A 17,887-nucleotide genomic window follows, 5' to 3' on the forward strand; every position below is an offset into this window, starting at 1 on the left:
CAGAGACGAAAGCTGCTTCTCCCTTACTGTGAACAATTTATGCCAGGACCAATGTAAATGGTTTCTTTGAAAACAGAAGACTAAAGAATGGGATGTCGGCACAATAAAAAATCAGCACAAAGCAAGTCAATAAATTGATGCTTCAAGTGAGATATAAGTTATGAAACAGTTGGATATTATAGAACTCACTGGAGGCCTCAATGCAATTACCAATCTTTCAAAAGTAATAAGAAAGACCCAATAAATAGCAGGTTCACTGAGAATGGTGTTTCAGTTAATGTCATTTGCAAATATGAGAATAGGTTCTGCAAAACTGAATTTGGCAGTTTCCTAGATAAGTAAACCACTTCCCTCTCTCGGGAGAAATTTAAGTATCCCTGAATGAACAGATAAGTATTTTTTGCTTTTTTCTTATGTGATAAAACTGTATTGGCACTCTGGACCATCATCTCGTGTATTGATTAGGTCACCCTACTAATTACAATTCAGAGGTGCTACACAAACATGTCATTATAAATTCACATTATTTGTGTGATGTGCTTAAGTTAGATATAGTTTGGTGTTCCAAAAAGTATACTTCAGTTGTTCTGAATGAGGTGCCAGGGGAAAGAATGTGTGCTAAATTCACCAAACATTAGGTAGGCACTGGCCCGAGTACATTTCAAAACAATGTGTTTAGTCACACCCAGTACCGATATACTGGTGCACAATGAGTATTTAAATCCCATTATCTAAAATGGGTCGCAAAAATATGCAGAGCACTAACCAACTTTCTTTGTATGGTAATGGGTCTTGCAGTTTTCTAGAGACTTTTCATACGATGCTTTAAGAGGCATTACTGGTCATGCAAAAATGAAGGCTTGGTCAAATTAGGTCTTGCAAAGACTGCTTGCGACACATATATAATTGGAAAAGTAAAAAAAAATGCAGCTGTCCTTGGCCTCATGAATATATAGGTACAGTTGGCAAGGCACATCAGTGGTACGTGCACACTGAGCATGTCTTGCCACTGATTATTCTTATAATAAAATTTTGCCACATTTTGTGAAATGACTGGGTTATGCTATACAGTAGATTTGCAAGCGCCTGCTCGAAAAGCACAGTATGCTAACTCACTTCTCTAGCCTCTGGAGCAGGCTCTCCGATCGTCCCAGTGCAGACCTGTCAGCAACTGATGGTATCGACTCCTGCGGTGACTCGAACCGCTGCCTGATGTTTCCGAGGTCCAAGTTGATGTTCTGAAGGCCATCATCCGTCTTTGTGTCACCTGAGAAACAGAAAAAAAAACAATATTGTCATTAAATAAATGGGAGCAAGTTTGCCAGGTAAGAATACAAGGCATTACTTGACGTGAGTAAGAAAGTCCTGCTCAAGCAAAGAACTGCTACACAGCATACCTATATGTGCACTTGACAACAACACGACTTCTAAACAGTACAGTCCTGCATTTAAGTTCAGATAAATAGTCATTACAGAAACCCCAGAAGACAGGTATAGATATGTTACAGCAATTCTTGCTGCAGTATTACCAATGCCCTTACTTGATGAGAGTATTTTTTATGATGAACAAAGCAATACAAAAGAACCACAATATACAAACATATCCATAAACTGTTGTCTATATTTTCCCTGTTTCAAAATCTAAAATGGCCCTAAAAATTTGAAGGTCTCGCTGCTGTCACTTGACTAAATTGTGTTGCTCTTGCATGTGTGATGAAATTTTACGATACGATTTTTGGTTACATGATGTTCTACAATTCTCTATGTTCTCTGTAACATGGTTCAACTAAGGACTTCAGTGATGACCTCGTGGGAGGTATGTGGAAGGCGCAGTGGTTCGAATCTCAAGCCCACCGGGAGGCCACTAATTATCCCTCTATTAAACAGTCTTCTAAAGGTGTGAGCAGTGACACGGCATGACCTCTGATCAAGCTGTTGAAGCAAATACATATTCAGAAGAAAATTCAGCTGCAAAACTGAACTGTAACGTTCTAGCAAATCCCTTGAGGAGATTTCTGTCAAAATGAGTTTGAACCTAAACTGATCTGATGAGAACAATCTGAAGCCTAAACCACACATCAGCTTTGATAGTGGTGGCAAGAAATTGAAACAAAGGTTGCACCCGTAGTCCCAGACACGGGAAAAAACTAAGTTGGTTGCGCTGACGCATATGTCTGAAAGTAAGCTACACAGGAAGGCAAAAGGTTAGCATTAGAGACGCTTGGTGCAATACCTTAAAGATGTATGGCCGCAGTTAACATTAGAAACTTCCCACAAGAATGAATTTTTTTCCTCGGGCACAAACCGCTATACTGATGCAGATTTACGGCCGCCCTGTAAAGGAGACTACAGTATCCCGTTAATCATCCAAGAAGTGGCATATTCCATTATGCAAATGCCACTGTTGAGCTGAATACAGCCAATGAAAAGGAGAAAGAAGCCTCTTTCAATAACCCACACACACACACACACACAGCCCTTAAGATGCTACAAAGGAAAAACACGCCTGTTTGCTAGAAAGGCTGAACTAGCGACAATACACAGTCAAAAATGCCTGCAGAAAGTGTCCACATTTCATGCAACCAGATTTTACCACAAAGAAAACTCGAACGAAACGAAATATACAGCTGCTGCATCTGATCTTTATTCTATAGTTTTGCTCCTGATGTGGCTACTGTATTGCCCTGAAAGTGTACCAGAAAAGTACTCCGAGCCTTACCCTAAGATGTCTCGATCGATCGAGACGCGAAAAAAAGAGATGGATCAAGAATTCATTAGTGGAACATATCTGGCCCACGAAAGCAACCGCCGAGGACAACCCGCGAACGTACGAGAAGCAGGAATTCGTCTAGTTGCTCGCGTTACGTTCAAAGCTCGTAACGCACAGCCGGAGGCCGGAGTGCGCCCGCGTCAGCCCACCACGCGTGCATCGGAGAAGGCAGCCCAGTGCATTCCGGCCCGGTGAGTCAGCGTTGAACAAACACGTGCGTGCTGTCACGACGGCTCGCCCATTTAGCGGCGGGCCGCCTGGAGCTGTCGCGAGCGCGACGCAGACCAGACACGGCGGCTCGCAGAAGCTGCACGAGTGGGGGCTGTGCAATTAAGCCTGACGGAGGACCAAAATGGCGGCCAGATTGTCAGCGGCAGAGAGTTTCAATCATACCACGAGAGAAACTATGGGCCTATAAAAAAAAAAGGCTCCCTGTGTATCGCCGTGTAGCTCGCTGGAATGTTGCAAGTGGGCGTGCGTCAAGCACACTGCAAATCGTAGCACGTGTTTTGAATTATGTGAGGATAAAAACATCTAGCCACGGCAAGACAGCCGGAACGTTGTGAGAAGAATTATTCGCTACTGTAGAGATGCACGATATACCCTCAGTGAACATTAACGAGAGGGAACAAAAAGTTCAGGGAAAAAAAGGGCTACAGTCGATCATTGTACTTTAAAGGCGCGCCACACACAAACACACACACACACACACACACACACACACACACACACACACACACACACACACACACACACACACGAGAGAGAGAGAGAGAGAGAGAGAGAGAAGAGAACGGGACAGAGCGCCTCAATTACCAATAGCAGAACAAGAAGTTCTCTTAAGCTATAGTCGAATAGGACTCAAGAACGAATTTTGAGTAGCAGATGAAAGGAGATAGTCGCCTCCCTGCGCTGTCACGCTAGCACGGTCATGAGAACAGGCCGACGCCATTGGCTGAGAGGGGGTCGTTTGACAGGGAAAAACCTTCGTGCTTGAGTTGTATCACGCCACGCAAAACGCACAAACAAACGCTGTCGTCTTACAATTTGTAGAAATCTGAACATACGTTCGAGTTTAGAATGTTACAAACTTGAGTCATAGAATCCAAACAAAATTTTCCAGAAAGACATTTGGCTATCTTGTTCTGAAATAATTCTGAAACGCATGGGGTCATGAAGTGTTAGTTTTTGACCTCCCGAGCCTCGAGAGAGCCCGTAGCACACGAAACTCGTGTACACAAGTGCGCGCATCAAGAATGAAAGTAAGAACTAATTCGTCAATGTAAACTCGTGGCCATAGTCGGGACATCCAAGGCGATTTCACCGTTGGTCTACAGCGAGTCAGCATGCATGCAGAATACCTCAAAGCGTCGCAGAATACATACTGAAGAAGTTGGCGCGGAAAAACGAGGACAAGCGAGACAAACAAAGACGAGCGCTACTCACAACTGAAGGTTTATTCCAGACAATGCTCGAATAAATAGTGAAACCAACAACAACAAAAACAAACAAACGTCATGAATACCACAAGTTACCCCGTGAATTCCAATGATTTGGTTAGGAACAGATACTCCCTATCAGAGAAGCGGACGGAAGTCTGACTAATGCACTTATCGCCACTGATGCGCATATGAAAGGCTTCCATGAGCTCCCGCGTGAGTAGCGCTCGTCTTTGTTTGTCTCGCTTGTCCTCGTTTTTCCGCGCCAACTTCTTCAGTATGCATTTCAACCAACTCGCCCAACTGTCTGCTCTCCTAAGTCGCAGAATACACAGCGTGCGATTCGCGAACGTATCTGCCCCGTTACACAACTTCCCACGAACTCATAGCGTAACACCTCGCGCAAGTCTCCAAGAATACGCAGTAACTGCAAGGTCCCACGGCATATGAAAGAAAATACGTGCTCCACATCTTCACCATTCATGGCGCACCCCCCTCATATAGGCCACCAGTCTGCGATAATGAGCCCGGCCCTCCACGCGATAAAGAAAGGGGGAGCCCCCGCTAAAGCGTACGCGAAAAGGAAGCCATATTCACAACCCACATTACTAAAACAGCGCAGCGCCGCGATAGCTGCAGCACGTAATCCAACGAAAAACGTGTTCGTCATTAGACGCGCCGACCACTACTACATGACCCGACGACACCAACCGCAGCGTCTACAGTGCTGCGTCGTTTATTGGCGAAGCGACGTCGATATAGATGCGCCTTGGGGAAAGAAGGGGAGGGGGGGGGGGGGGGGGACGTGAATCACCCGAGGCAAAGCGACGTACTCGTAAAACGCCCGTGGGAGTCAAAAAAGGAAGAAAAAAAGTCCACCGGCGGACGGCGTAATGCGTGGGTAATGCCGCACCCCCTTTTTAGGCCTAGCAGTAGTACTGGTCGTACACGGGCGAGACGCTTTGCCCGAAGGAGCCCGATACTTGCGCACAGTTTGTGTAGGTATACAAGGCATGAAAGATTACCCACCCCCTGACCAGCCCCACAACTCGGGGATACGATGGAGATGTCTGGAGACTGGTGGTGGTGAGCCTCCGTGGTTATGTGCCCTTTTTTTTTAGCAACAGGGAGGAATGCCAGGCTGGAATAAAACGCCCGAGCAACGCCGGATACAGGAATGTGGATACCTGGGCGGAATGCGCGACCCGATCATCATGCATTCCAACCGAGTGATGTGCTTTCCGGTACGTGCTATAACGAAGTTCACAGACCCCGGAAAGTGGCCAGCCAGGTTGTTCTATTTTAAGAACAGTTTTCGGGGTTAGTTTACCCCTTTCTATGCATTGTTATTTGAATCGTTCGCTTTCTCCGATGCTGGTAACTGCGGTAGAACGTTATAGGTGAGAGCCCAGGCAGCAAACGACAACAATTGTTAGCGACCCTGCGAATATGGAAAACATGAATTAAGGCTTTTCAAAGGGCCTACACCCGTCACAAAAGGGAGTTGGATTGATAACCCTCAGGAGGATGTCAAAAACGAATGATTTTCAACAGATTTACACCCGTCACCGGCATTCATGTATAGGGAGTGCCGACAAGCTGAAAAGGGTGTCGAGTGCCTCGTGTGCCGGTTAAAACGTTTACTCCAGAAAGGGAGTAATTTTTACCTCGTTATGATCGCTGGAGGCAACGATTCGGGCGCGAAAACCTCCCACACCCTCAAAGAAATAGGTGAGTTAAAACATGAGCACACACCTAACGATGCGGACCGGATAACGTCCGAATGCACCATTCAGTGCAGAAGCATTCATTAATAACACGGTGTACGCGTGGAAAGAACAAACGTCTTGTATAACTTTGAAGGCAAAGTTTAAAGAAAAGAAAAGAAATTAAAGGCGCGCCTCTCAGCATTGAGCAGTGTCCGACACTCGCACCATTCAGTGAGATAAGGATATGGAAACAAGCATGGCATGGCTTAAACTGTTCGCGAATCGAGTGGCGGCGCACAGCGCGACACAAAGCGATGCTTAGATAAGCGCAGTTCGCGGAGAAAAACTAGTCGCCAAGCCCGAGGCAAGCTTATATTTGCTCCAGCAAACTAGTAAATGGTGGTCGAAATTGCGTCCAGAATTTGCGCTCGGTTGGCTTCGCTATGAGCAGAGCGTGGTTTTGAACCGCGTGCGACTAACGTAACGCGGTCGAAAAACTGCGCTACTGAACAGATAGGTTAGTTATAGAGTGCGGCATTACCAGCTAAGCATACTACAGGATGGACTGATATGGCCTTGCAGTTTTCCACAGACTACTTAATTAATCGGGAATGTAAACACGAGAAACGAAAACAGGGGGCTCGCAAATTCTGGGCGCATATAATTAGGACTCCTCGCAGTCTGAAGACAGACAACGCCCACAGGTGTTTCGTACAGTGCAAGGCAAATGAGGACAATTAATAGGCGCTGCTCCTTTAGCTAGCACCGTGCATTCTGGGTGCTGCGAAGGAGCCCATGTTGGCCGGAATTTTTGACGAGTAGTACATGACGCCATTAAAGGCGCGCTTTTGGCCTAGTTGTTTCCATCTACGCACAAGAAACTGCGCCGAAACGGAAGAGTGGCGACCAGGGACGGGAGCTGGTAGTCAGTTGTACTGGTGGCAAGACCCCAGTATAAATCCCCCAAGTCGCACGTTCCCACCTCCCCAAGTCGCACCTTCCCACCTCCCCAAGTCGCACCTTCCCACCTCCCCAAGTCGCACCTTCCCACCTCCCCAAGTCGCACCTTCCCACCTCCCCAAGTCGCACCTTCCCACCTCCCCAAGTCGCACCTTCCCACCTCCCCAAGTCGCACCTTCCCACCTCCCCAAGTCGCACGTTCCCACCTCCCCAAGTCGCAAGTTCCCACCTCCCCAAGTCGCAAGTTCCCACCTCCCCAAGTCGCAAGTCACACCGCTACAGTCGCAAGTCACACCGCTACAGTCGCAAGTCACACCGCTACAGTCGCAAGTCACCCCTCCAGTCACAAGTCACCCCTCCAGTCACAAGTCACCCCTCCAGTCACAAGTCACACCGCTACAGTCGCAATTCCCCAGCCCCGTCATTGTGCAGCGCCCTCTGCCGTATACCATGCGTGCGCGAATTCCATATGGCGACGAGGTGGGAAAGGTCAAAAGAAAATAGTAAGCGGCTCTTTCAAGACTTCGGTCTTTACAACGACTCGGAGCCTTGACACTTCAAAAGAAACCGGGCGGCGTATACGCTGAGCCAGCATACGGGATAAGATTGAACAAGACACCCAAGATATCAGGAGCAAAAGCAAACCGACTGACATTTCAAGCCACGAAGACGCCTGAAGAAAACAGCTCCGTCGTCGACGCCTCGGAGCGAAGCGAAAGACATCGGGCGGAGCCCCGCGCCGCCGCATTTCAATTCGAAAGCGAATCGTATTCGAAGAAACTAGAAACCCAGTTGTGATAAGGTAACAAGCAAAATTATCTATAATTAAGGCTTAAAGGCCGTACTTCACGACGATAAGAGCCTCGGGGGGAAAAACAGGCGGCGAGAACCTGCTTCCATTATCTAACAACTGTCGCCGGAATCCCGCAGCGAGTTGCGAGAACTCCCAATAAACGCGGGCTCAACGCAGGCTTATTCGACCAAGAGCGCTCGAATCGAGAAAGCGCGATAAAATTTTCCGCCGACCCTCAGTTGCCTCCGCACGCGTCCTACGCACAACAGCGACAGCAGAGCGCTCGATGGTCTCAATTCGCGGCTTTGGCGCTAACCCAAACACAAAAAAAAAAAATTAAAAGGCGAACGTGAACAAAAAGAAAGCAGGCGTACAGTAGCTGTATAGGACGGAAGGAATTCGCCCCTCGCGACGCCGTGGCGCCGGGGCTCGGCTTTCGATACGGAATAGCGCCGATCGACTGCAAGATCTTTTCGTACATGTTGTCGGGGAAGTTGCCGACTCGAACAAAACGCGGGAGCTGCTCGGTGCTGCCCTTGTCAAGGCCGAAGACAATTACTAATTGGTACAGCTGATTGATTACGCAACTGCGTGTTGCACCGTCGGCTGGACGCAGTTTCGGGCCGGAATTTCGAGATTACGTGAGCACTCGCTCGCTAAGTCTGATTCTAGCCGGAGGCGACTGCCTGGAAATGGTTCGCTGCAAGAACCAGTATAGGCGCACACATATATAGAACAAACAACCTTGCGACCACATTACGTATGTCACTATACTGCTGCTGCTTTGTGCCTGACTGGAGAGCGCCTAAACGCCGCTGCAACCTCGAATCAGAGCGGGTTATATAAATAGGACAAAGAACGCCGAACGGAACAGCGACTATGCCTGTTCAATTACGCGCTTCGCACGGAAAGTCCCACTTATCAGCCCTGGACTTGAAGGACTTCCTATAGCAAGCTCTATCGCTATGCAAACGTCTGGGGCAGTAATAAAACTTTATTCCGGTTCTTCGAACAAAGCTTACGCACGCGTAACAGCGTCAAGACGGATGTGACAAGTCTGGCTTTCAGTGAATGCAGAATGGAGTTTATATGCCAGACATGCAAGATTACCGAAATTCAAGGAGGCTAAAAGAGAGGAAGGTCGTCCCCCTTCTTATCATGCATCTCTCGAACGTTACTCCCTTCTTGCGAACTCTCAAACGTAACCGCCTTCTTGCCAACCCTCTAACGTAACCCCCTTTTTGCCAAGCCTCTAACGTAACCTTCTCGCCAACTCTCTAACGTAACCTCCTTCTTGCTAACTCTCAAATGTTAACCCCCTCTTGCCAACCCTCAAACGTAACCTCCTTCTTGCCAAGTCTCAAACGTAACCTTTCTCTTGCCAAGTCTCAAACGTAACCTCTTTCTTGCCAAGTCTCAAACGTAACCTCCTTCTTGCCAAGTCTCAAACGTAACCTCCTTCTTGCCAAGTCTCAAACATAACCTTCTTGCCAAGTCTCAAACGTAACCTCCTTCTGGCCAACTTTCTAACCTAACTTCCTTCTTGCCAACTCTCAAACGTTACCCCCTTCTTGCCACCCACCAAATGTTACTTCTGACTAACCATCAAACCCTACCCTTATTAACTAAAAACCACTAACCCTATTAACCAACAAACATTACCCGTATAACCAACATTACCCCTATTACAGACAAACAATACCCATCACTCGCGCGACACCGGCGCAGATGCCAAGAGAAGCACCGCTAACAGCTGTCGCCGTAGAAGAGAATCCGGCTGTGTAAAAGCAGAAAACGTGTCATGGCTTCCTGAAGCGGCAGCCAATTAGGGGGCGGCTGACTCCTCTCTTTTGCACGACACACGGAGGAAGGACAGGTGAAAGGGGGGGCTCGCATTGCTCAGCACAGCGTGGCCGAGCCAAATGAAAACAAAGCAAAAAAAAAAACCGGGAAGAGTTTCCGAAAGGCGCACGATGTGGCGCGTGTATGCATAAGACGCAGCTGCTGCTGCTGCCGTGCCGCTTTTCAAGCTCGTCACAGCCTGAGCCAGGCCAAGGCCTCCTTCGCGCGCGCGCAGCAGCTGCACAGCGAGGCCCCAAACGCACCACACTGAAACCGGGCCTCTCCCTGCTCGCTCTCGAGGCATTTTTTTTTTCTTCGGTCTCTGGCCGTATCGTTTCCAGCAGGTGCCCGCTTCATCGGCGAGGCGACCTTGATAAGGGCGGAGCGCGCGCGCGCAAGATCCGGCAAGATGAAGTTAGGTCGGATCGCAAATCGGCCGGTTTTTTTTTTTTTTTCGAGGAAGGACTGCTGGCAAGCAGGGGAGGAGACGTCGGTAATCGCGAACAATTGGTTTACATACATTACTGAAAGCAATGTTGGCCTCGTCCCTCAGATGGCACTACGTGCTTTCCGGACATTGTGTAGCCAGAAGTGTGATTTACTCTTTGCACGCACCCACCGCGGTGGCTCAGTGGTTAGGGCGCTCGACTACTGATCCGGAGTTCCCGGGTTCGAACCCGACCACGGCGGCTGCGTTTTTATGGAGGAAAAACGCTAAGGCGCGCGTGTGCTGTGCGATGTCAGTGCACGTTAAAGATCCCCAGGTGGTCAAAATTATTCCGGAGCCCTCCACTACGGCACCTCTTCTTCCTTTCTTCTTTCACTCCCTTCCTTATCCCTTCCCTTACGGCGCGGTTCAGGTGTCCAACGATATATGAGACAGATACTGCGCCATTTCCTTTCCCCCAAAAACCAATTATATTGCACGCACTGAAAGATAGCCCTGTAAATGTGCACAAGAATTTTGATGTTACGATTTCTCCATTTCTAGACATTGAAGGCAAAAGCGCTGAAAAGGTATAAAAATGACATTGCAAGGAGCTCAGACATAGGAGTGGTTGTTAAAATGTGCAGCGACTCGGGTAAATTGTCACCAGGCGCAAAATGCTGTTTAGTTAAGGAAAAAAAAGAACTGCAGGTTAATAACCAGCCCCATGTGTTTAGGGTAGTCGCCTAAGAAAAAATGTAGCGCATTTAAAACAAAGGAAGGCCTCGTTATTTTAGACATTACACGTCACAAAGGGGAAATTGCTCCCACGGAGAGGGTGCAAGCAGTCCGCGTAACTGTGACGGAGTTAAGTCCTTCGCAAAAAAAAAAGAAAAATGGCTCGCAACGCTTCCGTATTGAATAGCTGGAAAATGGAGCCTGGCCTTCTATCCTCGTCAGCTTCACCTGCAGAGCGGCTTATCATGAGGCTGACAGCTGTACCACTATCAGACTGACGATAGCCGTACAAGCCGTAAGGATGCACTTAGAATTATTCTTTCGTTGTCTAGCGGTATATGAACTAACCGCTTGACGGCCACTGTTCATTAGGAAAACTCACGGTTGACGTGCAGCCGTGCGACTTAAAGCAGCCATCGTCTTAAACCTGGCACTATCTGAAACTGCCAACAGGTTAGCCTTCATGGTGTCCCCGATGCGACTTGGTATTCTGGACGCTCTCGTCCTAACGACATTAAAAGTACGCGAGGATAAAAATTGCTCGGAACTCATTACGCCCAAGGTAGCCGACTGTCGTTGTCACGAAAAATGCAAGGACTACTGCGACATCACTTTAATGAACCACAGTGCATGCAAGAGCTGAAATAATAATAATTGGCTTTGGGGGAAAGGAAATGGCGCAGAATCTGTCTCATATATCGTTGGACACCTGAGCCGCGCCGTAAAGGAAGGGATAAAGGAGGGAGCGAGAGAAGAAAGAGGTGCCGTAGTGGAGGGCTCCGGCATAATTTCGACCAGCTGGGGATCTTTAACGTGCACTGACATCGCACAGCACGCGGGCACCTTAGCGTTTTGCTGGGATGGACTGCGCGAAACGGCGGCTGCTGATTCCATGGTACTTGAAGCCAACATGACGTCATAAAAAAAGTCTAAGCGAGTAGTTGCGGACTGCGCAGCAGGTGGTGAATCTAGGTAAGAACAAATGAGATGCAAGGAGGCTGCAGATTTTTTTTTTTTAAGAAACGAACAACAAATTTCTGGGCCACCGCTCCACTGAGCCCGTCTGGTAATCCGGATCACCAACGAACCAGCTGGAATGACTGCCACCCATGGAGTTCACATATTTACTACAGTCGGATACAACTCAAGAACGAAGCGGCTTTCTCCCGACAAACGGCCTCCTTCTAGCCAAAGGCGTCGGCCGATTCTCATGAGCCTGCTAGCATGGCAACGCAGGGAGTGGCAGATTAAAGATATAGACAGCACCCTGCATTGTCACGCTAGCAGTTTCGTGACAATCGGCCGACGCCATTGGCTGGAAGGGTGTCCTTTGACTGGGAAAAGCCCCTGCGTTCTTGAGTTGTATCCGACTACAGAACGGAAGGGGCGGCCGCAATATGCGCACTCTCGCCACATTTTATCGTGGTAACAGCCATTATATAACGCCTCATGATAACAAAATGCTACCCTGTGAACGAAATGCAAGGAGTACCAACGTGAAAACTACAACGTTTTCAAAATCGGAGTGCTTTTTAGGCGAAAAATATTCTATTGAAATATGTTTCTACACATACGGAACCAGTGTGAACGAATTTAGTTCAGAAAGAGCAGGACTGCGTCTAGTTTGGGGAAGGGAGAAGTAAATTGTGTATTTTTATGCAAGCTCCTAACACTACCGTGAAGGCTCCACATGGCGTTAAGCACAGCCTCTCCCACTTTACCCTCTGCTGCCACCATTTTTCAAAAAAATGGCGTCACTGCTACTTAGCGGTTACTAGCAGTTGTTAGGCATGCCAATTACGAAACTGGCCATAAGCCCCATCTTCTCATCAGCAGCGCTAATTAGTTAAAAAGGCTTGAAGATTGTCACGCCACTCAGGTTAATTGCTCAGGGCGGCTCAGAGCATGAAAGTTGCAGGGCACCAGCCACAGACGACTGCAGTGCTCGTGAATGCCGCTTCTGTCCGCAAACCAATCAATAGGCGCTCGCAGTTGGCTTTGCACTAGGCTGTAACCGGCAGAATTGTGAGCTCACCAGGCCGAGAGCCATTTGTAGCTTCGTTCTTGATTTGTATTTCATTTAAGTGGATTTGTACGGTGCGACAACCGAAAAAGGACACACCTTCACCGAAACGTGATAACGGTTATGTCTGTATGTGGCAATGGTTATGGCTCGCGTAAGGTACGGTCACTGTGATGGGTATTTTTAACCTAGATTTTACGGCACTAAACGCAATCACGTCATTGCACTGCCAAGTAATAACGCAGGCCGACACGGTTTACATGGTTGCATGCGGAGCTGCTCGCCGCATCGCAAGCATTCGCACTCGGGGTTTTTGAATTTCGAAAGTTTAAGCTCACACCGCAAGGCGGTGCCCCCGGCGCATGGAGCAGACGACAATCGTAAAAGGGTTTCGGAGTAGCGCATTTGACGGCTATGAACACGCTGTGCAATTTCCTGTCAGCGATGTGTGTTGCAATTATGCGCTTATGACGGGACTCGACTGGTTCCCTGCGCAGAAAAATAAAGCCTATGGCTCGGAAATGCTGGCTACGGTGCATTACCGCTTGCTTCATGTAAAGCAGTTCCGTAATGTCACTGCAGAAAATGTTCTAAATTCTCGAGGCAACTAAAGATAAGACAAAAATTGAAAGCACAGTGCACTCGGTAACCAAATCTGCAGACTCGTTTTTCACCACCGCGCGTGATTCGCATACTCTGCCAATGATACAGCTAGCAATTTGCGAACTAAGGCTTGCGACCTGCGGTTTCTTTTCATGAGCGTCATTACACACCAACTGCGGGCGCACCTGAAAAACGGGGCGTGGTCACATAAATAATAAGCACAGGGACAAAACTGCTCGGGATTCAATCGCCGTTTCACGCAGATACGGTTAGAAGAGAAGGGGGCGAGAGATATTCGAAGAAGCCCGCCAGTTACCACACAAAGGTGCGGCTTCTACAGCCGGTTATAACAGCCACCACACAAAAGCGCGGCTTCTAAGGCCAGTTATAACAGCCACCACACAAAGGTGCGGCTTCTACAGCCGGTTACAAGTGCCACCTCACAAACAAAGCGTTACAGCGACGCCGACCTCTGGCAGCGATGATCAACCGCTAAATAAGGAACCAGCGAAACAAACACAGTCGGAGCAAAAAAAAACCCGTCGCGTCCACTCACATTCTCCAGTTGCCGACTCAACGTCGTTCGCGGAAAGCGGCATGCCGCGGCCGTCAACCTCTTCACGCTCGTCGTCTTGCTGTGTTGCGGCGACGAGCTCGGCCGGTAATTCATCGTCGTCGTAGAAGGACTGATCGTCTTCGGCCACAAGCGGGTCGACAACGGTGCAGCCGTTATCCAGAGCTGATGGCGAGCACCCGAACCTGGCATCGTCCGGCGACGACTCCCCTTCGGAAGCCGCCGCGTCCAACAGGGCTACGGCAGCTGTCACTTCGTCACACCCCTCGTAGCACGCATCTTGAGCCGGCACCTGCTCGGGGCTAGCCTCGGCACTTTCCGAAATCCGTTCACCGTTCGCCGCGACGCCCGTGCCGCACCTTGCATCCGTTTTTTCGCACGAAACCTGGGATTCCTCCTCCTCGTGGTTTTGGCCAACAACGGCCGAAGGCACTGGCGATTCAACGGCCTCGGCGTGGACACCGTTTTGAGTTGCTGACGGGGCGTCGCTCTGCGGAGCCGTTTCGGTTTTGTCCGCCGCTTCCGAACATGCGGGGACCGTTGACTGATCGTTGGCGCCGAGAGCAGACGGCGCGCAGTCCGAAGACGAAGCCGGTACAAGTTCCTCAACGCCCACCACAGAGCAGGGTTCTTCCATTGCGAATGCGGGAGGACTAGGGCCAGCGAACAGCCAAATTAATTAGCTACTACACACGGTACGGATAACAAGGTGCGGCGGTCAGAACTGCACCCGGGACGAAGGCACGTGCCGGCGAGACTGGTGTACCGGCCGTGAAAAGGGGTCGGGCGATGCCGAATGAAGACGCAGGCAGCGACAGTCAGCGGCAGCTGCGGGCGGTGTTCCTACCACTTGACGAGACGGCCGCTCTCACGCACTACCCCCGCTGCGGGCGCAGCACACCACACACACAACTCCAGCGACGAAACGCGCGCTGCGAGCGCCGCGGCGACATAAACAGAGCGATGGTGCTCACTGAGCGCGCGTCGAGCCGGCGGCGGTTTCTTGAGGCAGACAGGAAGTTTCGGGACGTTCGCATTTGACCATATAAGGGGAGGCGGGCTGCGGAGAGGAATCGGGGGAGGGCGAAGCGGCGGAGAGAAAGAGGCGGCCAGAAATGAGGGGAAGAGGGCGCGCGCGCAGAGCGCTGGCTGGGCCGTATAGCGGTGACGGCGTTTTCTTTATTCTCTTTTCGGAATATGGAGAAAGCGGACGGGAGAGGGTGTATGGAAGGCTGCTGCTGCTGCCGTGCGGTGTAACAGCAGCGGCATCCGAGAGGGGGAGGAGAAATGAAGTGGGGGAGAGGAGAAATGAAACATGCAAGCAATAAATAGACGAGAGGAGGACGATAAAAACGAGACGCGAAGGGAGCGCAGGCACTGCTGCTGGGAGGGCGAGGTTTCATAAGCGTAAAAAAAACGGTGCAGCCAGCAAAGGGCAACACACGAGATAAGAAAACCTGCACCGCCGCAGACCGACCGAGCGACCGACCGACACAAAACCGCGACTTTCGTGCACGTGTTGCGATTCTTGCACGTTTTATTTTGATCTTTTACGTAATCGGGATAAGGGGGTGAGGTCGCCGCCACGGCGGCCAAAATGGAAAGAGAAACCCACGCTCTCGCAGCAACGGCATATGCGGCGCGAGATTTCGATACGCGCCTCAGACACTCGGGACAGATATATACTGCGGCTTGGCGGCGCCGGTTCTAATAAGCGGAGAGGAATTGGGTTTTTCTCCTGCATGACTGTGCTTCCAGTCTAGCTGCGGTGCGGGGGTTCTTTTACGTATTTATTTTTTTCCCGCCTTTAAGTCCGTGTCTCGAGTTCGGCTCCCTGCCGTCTCGCTTGCATATTGAGAAAACCGGAATGAAGTGTTCCGCCGTCTCCTTGGGAGCTGGCTCGATTTAGGTTCTGATCGGCTCGGGACCAGACTATTAAAGATGAGAAAAGGATTACAGTACTCTGTTTTAACCAAGAAGTCTGCAGAAAGCCGATCGCTTAGTTAATGATTTGACGGAAGCTCTGGTCGGGTGTTGCCGCAGAAACGGAAGAAACGCGCATACTGGCAAAGGAAAAGGAGCAACGAATTACAGCGAAAACTTTCAAGCAGCGGGCCATTGTAACACAAGGACCCCACACCGGAATTCGTTGCGGATTTCTGAAACCTTTCGGAACCCGCAGGGATTCGCTGTTTACAATATTAGCTACGGAATCCTCGCCTATCCGAAATAGACCACTCAAAACCCTCGTGATAAGTTGCTTGAGAACAAGAAATCCGCTTCTTGGTCACAATAAACATTACGGATTCGCCATAACTCGCTTAATTATAATCTGTGCGACGTATTCGTTGCACACAGCGAACATGTTCCTTACTAATAGCTCTTTGTCACGAATTCATTGTGAATCAGTAGCAAATAGTTCCCACTACCTCCTTCAAGTTCTGTAGGGAACAACCAACCCTATTAACGAGCGGTAACAACATTCCATTCATGCTGGCTTATTTAGTAAACGTTTCTTGACGTAGCAGGCGAAAAAAAAGCACAACGAGTGAGCTCCCAAACGCAAAAGTAGGCTTCGAAATGTCAATACGGTCACAAGGTGACTATTTAAGGCTAAAAGATAAAGAATACGAGCCCAAGACAGACGTTGATTGGAAGCGGACTTACAGTGTGGGGGTAAAGGTGTTTCTCCCTCACATTCTCGTAACAGACGACGTAACTCAGCCGGTAGCCGTCGTCTTTATCAGATATTAATCTTTTCCATCGAGTGGCTGAAATTCATCAACGAAACTCGCTGAACTGACGCAGCCCACGCAGGCGAACCAGGAACAGGATTTCATGTGCCAAATGATATTGCTTAGATTACCTGATTAGCGGATAAAACAATATCGCTAGGCCTGAGAGGGTTCGCACACACCATGAACGTGGCTGTTATCGCACGGATATAAGGCTACTTTCATAACAACGCTGCACGCTTCCCAGGCCATGAAGGCCGCTGCGGCAGGAACCGGGAGCCTGACAACGAAGCCTATAGCCACGGCAGAGCTTGATAAGCGAGCCTGATAACGCCGACTGCCACAACAAACATAAAAGACGCAGGCTTAGCGGAACCCTCACCACATATTGCAACACGTTGCGACCCCTTTCCGGGCGTCGCGTCAGGAAATGTGTGTGCGCGCAGTCAAACAAACTAGACACGTCAATATGTCCCCCCGACAGTCCCTTTCTAGGTATGGAAACGGATGCCAGTTATGCCACTACACTACGTAAACGTATTCAGTATTGCAGGCTGATTGGGTCTGTCTCTTTCGCTGACACTGCGGTCTTGGCTCTGGCTCTATGCTTACTTGCTTTCGATGGCTTGGTGACAAACGTAACGGAGAGCAGCTTGAGTTTAGGGGTTATTTATGCGTAGCGTAGTGTAACCGCACCGGTTACACTACACATAAACACCTCCGAAAGCAGATCAGACAGCCGTCGCCGTAGCTTAATTGGTAGAGCGCCGGATACGAAATTAGGAGGTCGTGCGTTCGGATAACACCGGCAAAACGTGTTTTTTTTATCTGCTCTCTAATCAATTATCTTTAAAATAATTGCCCTTTTAATCTCCCATTGATGAACACCACAAATTAAAGAATAGTATGCCCCTAGGTTACGGTGAGTTGTTCTGAACAGACACTACACGAAGGTTTATCAATAAGCACAGCTCGGGACTTAACTCGATTCTCCGTGAACCAAGCGATTTCACACCGTGTGTGGTAACTGAACGTTGACCTGCCTCGAGATAAGCGAACACGCATCGTTCTTGATGACAACACGAGATATAAGGGAACACACATTTTGCCATCAGATTCGGGGTTAACGGATAAATGTGACGCTGTAATGTGACACATGTGACGAGACTCGGTTGGTTCGGAGCAAAGGTGCAGCACGTTTGGAAGCGGTTCGAAGGGAGAAATAAAACAACAACAACATTGTTTTGGCCAATGGCGGCAAGACGTACAGTACG

At 49.2% G+C, this 17,887-nt stretch overlaps 1 protein-coding gene across 22 annotated transcripts in view; it reads right to left on the reverse strand.

Annotated features, from left to right (window-relative positions):
- LOC144110768 (uncharacterized) overlaps positions 1-17,887 on the reverse strand; it is a 193,919-nt gene that overhangs the window by 13,185 nt on the left and 162,847 nt on the right. For all 22 annotated transcript variants that reach the window (XM_077643855.1, XM_077643853.1, XM_077643851.1 and 19 more), the window contains one exon: positions 1,117-1,267. In XM_077643855.1, the coding sequence (XP_077499981.1) occupies positions 1,117-1,267 (151 nt within the window). The remainder of the gene's footprint in view (positions 1-1,116; positions 1,268-17,887) is intronic.

This window comes from Amblyomma americanum, chromosome 11 (assembly GCF_052857255.1).
Source record: "Amblyomma americanum isolate KBUSLIRL-KWMA chromosome 11, ASM5285725v1, whole genome shotgun sequence".
In the NCBI taxonomy this organism is placed as follows: Eukaryota; Metazoa; Arthropoda; class Arachnida; order Ixodida; family Ixodidae; genus Amblyomma; species Amblyomma americanum.